The 4,386-nt window shown below is 43.0% G+C and overlaps 1 protein-coding gene across 2 annotated transcripts in view; it reads left to right on the top strand.

Annotated features, from left to right (window-relative positions):
• The window catches only part of mfsd12a (major facilitator superfamily domain containing 12a), a 27,593-nt gene extending 26,633 nt beyond the window's left edge, over positions 1 to 960 (top strand). Inside the window, exon 12 of one of the 2 annotated variants that reach the window (XM_029706104.1) lies at positions 278 to 960. In XM_029706104.1, the coding sequence (XP_029561964.1) occupies positions 278 to 366 (89 nt within the window). In that variant the 3' untranslated portion in view covers positions 367 to 960. The remainder of the gene's footprint in view (positions 1 to 277) is intronic. The other variant, XM_029706105.1, reaches the window with a different exon arrangement.
• The last annotated feature ends 3,426 nt before the right edge of the window (positions 961 to 4,386 follow it).

Here is a 4,386-nt window from a genome sequence, read left to right on the forward strand (position 1 = left end):
CTATACTGAAGTTATTTTCTGTCCAGATCTGTCAGTTCTTGATCCAGCTTATCCATTGACTGTAAATGTTTGGACAGTTAATTGATTGATCCTAATAAAAAAACAAAAATAGAGGACACTTTTCAACGAACTTCCTGATTCACTGAACGACTTGGTGTCAACGTTTGCTTTATTATCTATTGAATATCAAGGTATTTGTTGTGATTGACATGTCCCTCTTTGTCTCTGTCCCTTTGTCTCTGTCCCTCTGTGTCTCTGTCCCTCTGTCTCTTTGCAGGTCTGCCTTACATCACAGGTCTGATGGGCAGCGAGGATCAGGACATTTCTGAGGACAACGCTTACCAGCCTAGACCAACGGTCAACTAAGGAACTACTGCTGGTAGAGGTATCGTGGACAGGGTTAACTGGACCCTGCTCTCTGAAGCAGAGACCAGGACCGGGGCTCTACTGAAGCAGAGACCAGGACCGGGGCTCTACTGAAGCAGAGACCAGGACCGGGGCTCTACTGAAGCAGAGACCAGGACCGGGGCTCTACTGAAGCGGGGACCGGGGCTCTACTGAAGCGGGGACCAGCCAGTCCCACTTATCCCTGGGTGAATAACCACTGCAGAACCCAGCCTCTCGCTTCAGGGATTATAGTTTAGCTCTGTGGCCTCTCCAGGACTCACTCAGGCATCTTAAACTCTCAGCTGGAACAACAAACATTTAGACTGAAAAGTAATCTCACCGGAGTGTTCACAAACAGCCAAGTGGACCAGCATTAGTTCCTCTGAACTGAAAGAATCAAAAGACTTTCCTTCTGGACCTGCCCAGTAGCTGTTCTGTTCTGTTCTGTTCTGTTCTGTTCTGTAGGTGAGTTGTGTTGAACAGTAGCCATCAGGTCCTATTTCTACTATAGATCAAAACGTTGCTTTGCTGTCACAGAGTATCGGTCAATACAGTGAACACTATTACTGTCAACATGAGGGAGGTTATACAGTAACAGTCCATTCTATATATCTCTGTCTCTCGCTCTCTCTTTCTCTCTCTCTCTCTCTGTCTCTCGCTCTCTCTCTCTCTGTCTCTCGCTCGCTCTCTCTGTCTCTCGCTCTCTCTCTCTGTCTCTCGCTCTCTCTCTCTGTCTCTCGCTCTCTCTCTCTGTCTCTCGCTCTCGCTCCCTCTCTCTGTCTCGCTCTCTGTCTCGCTCTCTCTCTGTCTCGCTCTCTCTCTGTCTCGCTCTCTCTCTCTGTCTCGCTCTCTCTCTCTATCTCGCTCTCTCTCTCTGTCTCGCTCGCTCTCTCTGTCTCGCTCTCTCTCTCTCTGTCTCTCGCTCTCTCTCTCAATCAGCACCTTCTCACAGTCATACTGCAGTTGCTTTGGCCGTCCGGTCGGTCCGTCCGGTCGGTCGGTTCAGTTCAACGGTGCCTATATGATTTGAGTATATATCTACACTGACACACATGGGTCCAGAAGACTTACATACCACTCTTGAGAAAAGTCCTAATAATACACTATTATACCATCTGTTGTGAATTGTCCCAAAACAAATACTGATTACAGCCCGCTGGGCACACACTGGTTGAATCAGCGTTGTTTCCACCTCATTTCAATGTGGAATAGACGTTGAATTGGCACCTCCCACTGGGCAGACGTCATGTCAATCGGGGAAAAGCTTTTGTTTCGAGGTACGTTCTCTTAGTAAATGTAGTTATTGTGTGTTTTTACTAGAGTGTTGGGAACATTTAATTCCAGTGGTAATCATTACAGTGTTGTAGTAATAATACCACATTGTGTTGCTTTAAACTAAATCATGTTGTGTGTGTTTTTGATTACATGTTCTAATGTAAATGACGTTGCAAGTAAAATAAGGATTTGTGCATTTATTAAATGAAACGGATCAGGATTTAAGCAGTAGCCTATGTGAAAAGGGATACTTTGCAATATGGATAAACTGAATGGAATTTATACTGAGCAAAAAATATAAACGCACCAATTTCAACCATTTTACTGAGTTACTGTTCATATGGATTTATTAGGGACCTAATCTATGGATTTCACATGACTGTGCAGGGGCACAGCCATGGACCTTGGCAAAGGAGAAATGCTCACTAACAGGGATGTAAACAAATTGTGCTCAAAATTAGATAGAAATAAGCTTTTTGTACTTATGGAACATTTCTGGGATTTTTTTTTGTTTTCAGTTCATGGGACCAACACTTTTACATGTTGCGTTTTTTTATATTTTTGTTCAGTATATATGAATAGTAGAATATATTTTATGTTGATATTCCACTCAGGTTACTGGACAGAAAGATGATTCTACGTCTCAAACAATAGAACTAGAATCATTAGAGTAGAAATCATTTTAATTCTATGGGGAAAATATTTTTTTGCACAGGGCAACTAGGAAACTGCCTTCACAGGAAAACATTTTATTTTATCTCTTGAGAAATATTTTTGTTCATTTTGCTTTTTATTTCCAATATATTGCGAAGTGACTTTTCTTTTTTTTTTTTTCTTTTTTTCTTCCTACTGTTCATATCTCTGTTTAACGTGCTCATTCATTGGGAAGTATATTAAACATATTTCATACTACTCTCATACACTGTGTTTTGTTCATCTACTTTTCTAGAATAATTCTCCACATTAACATTGGCCTTCCCTGTGGCTCAGTGGGTAGAACATGGTGTTTGCAACGCCAGGGTTGTGGGTTCGATTCCCACGGGGGCCAGTACAAAAAAAATAAAAAAAATGTATGCATTCACTACTGTAAGTCGCTCTGGATAAGAGCGTCTGCTAAATGACTAAAATGTAAATGTAAAACATTAACATACAACGCATCTTATTGGTTAGTGGGGAAGGAGGGCCCACCCTCGCCCCCTCTCACCCTGACCCTGGTATACCTAAAGGTGCCTACATACAGATTAATATCATGTAGATCTCCCCTACCACACAAACGTGAGATGGCTGAGTTTGGGGAAGGTGCTTAAAAGGGTGAAGGTGAGATTGCTGAGTTTTTGCAAACGAAAGGGAAAATATTTGGATTTCCCTCAACAGCAAGATAAAGAATGGTTGGCTGATTTTTGCCTTCACCATCGACATCATGGCCCTCATGAATGAACTGAATTCCCAACTACTAGGGAATGGCCTTTTTGCACGTCAGATGTACAGCCTTGTCAAAGCCTTAAGGGAAAATTGTTCCTCCTAACCCACCAAGTAGAAGCCAACAGTTTCCTTCCAACACTACTAGTCTGTTCCCTATCAGATGAGAACAATCTCACCCACCTTCCAACACTATAGTCTGTTCCCTATCAGATGAGAACAATCTCACCCACCTTCCAACCATATAGTCTGTTCCCATCAGATGAGAACAATCTCACCCACCTTCAAACACTACTAGTCTGTTCCCTATCAGATGAGAACAATCTCACCCACCTTCAACACTACTAGTCTGTTCCCTATCAGATGAGAACAATCTCACCCACTTCCAAACACTACTAGTCTGTTCCCTATCAGATGAGAACAATCTCACCACCTTCCAACACTACTAGTCTGTTCCCTATCAGATGAGACACAATCTCACCCACCTTCCAACACTACTAGTCTGTTCCCTATCAGATGAGAACAATCTCACCCACCTTCCAACACTACTAGTCTGTTCCCTATCAGATGAGAACAATCTCACCCCTTCCAACATTACTGTCTGTTCCTATCAGATGAGAACAATCTCACCACCTTCCAACACTACTAGTCTGTTCCCTATCAGATGAGAACAATCTCATCCACCTTCCAACACTACTAGTCTGTTCCCTATCAGATGAGAACAATCTCACCCACCTTCCAACACTATAGTCTGTTCCCTCAGATGAGAACAATCTCACCCACTTCCAACACTATAGTCTGTTCCTATCAGATGAGAACAATCTACCCACCTCCACACTAAGTTGTTCCCTATCAGATGAGAACAATCTCACCCACCTTCCAACACTAGTCGTTCCCTATCAGATGAGAACAATCTCACCCACCTTCCACACTACTAGTCTGTTCCTATCAGATGAGAAACAATCTCACCACATTCCAAACTACCTAGTCGTGTTCCCTATCAGATGAGAACAATCTACCCACCTTCCAACACTACTAGTCTGTTCCCTATCAGATGAGAACAATCTCACCCACCTTCCAACACTACTAGTCTGTTCCCTATCAGATGAGAACAATCTCTCCAACACCACCTACAGATGAAACAAGCTCAGCACACCTTCCGAACTACTAGTCTGTTCCCTATCAGATGAGAACAATCTCACCCACCTTCCAACTACTACTAGTCTGTTCCCTATCAGATGAGAACAATCTCACCCACCTTCCAACACTACTAGTGTTCCCTATCAGATGAGAACAATCACACCC

The sequence above is a fragment of the Salmo trutta genome, chromosome 21 (genome assembly GCF_901001165.1).
Source record: "Salmo trutta chromosome 21, fSalTru1.1, whole genome shotgun sequence".
NCBI classification, from domain to species: Eukaryota; Metazoa; Chordata; class Actinopteri; order Salmoniformes; family Salmonidae; genus Salmo; species Salmo trutta.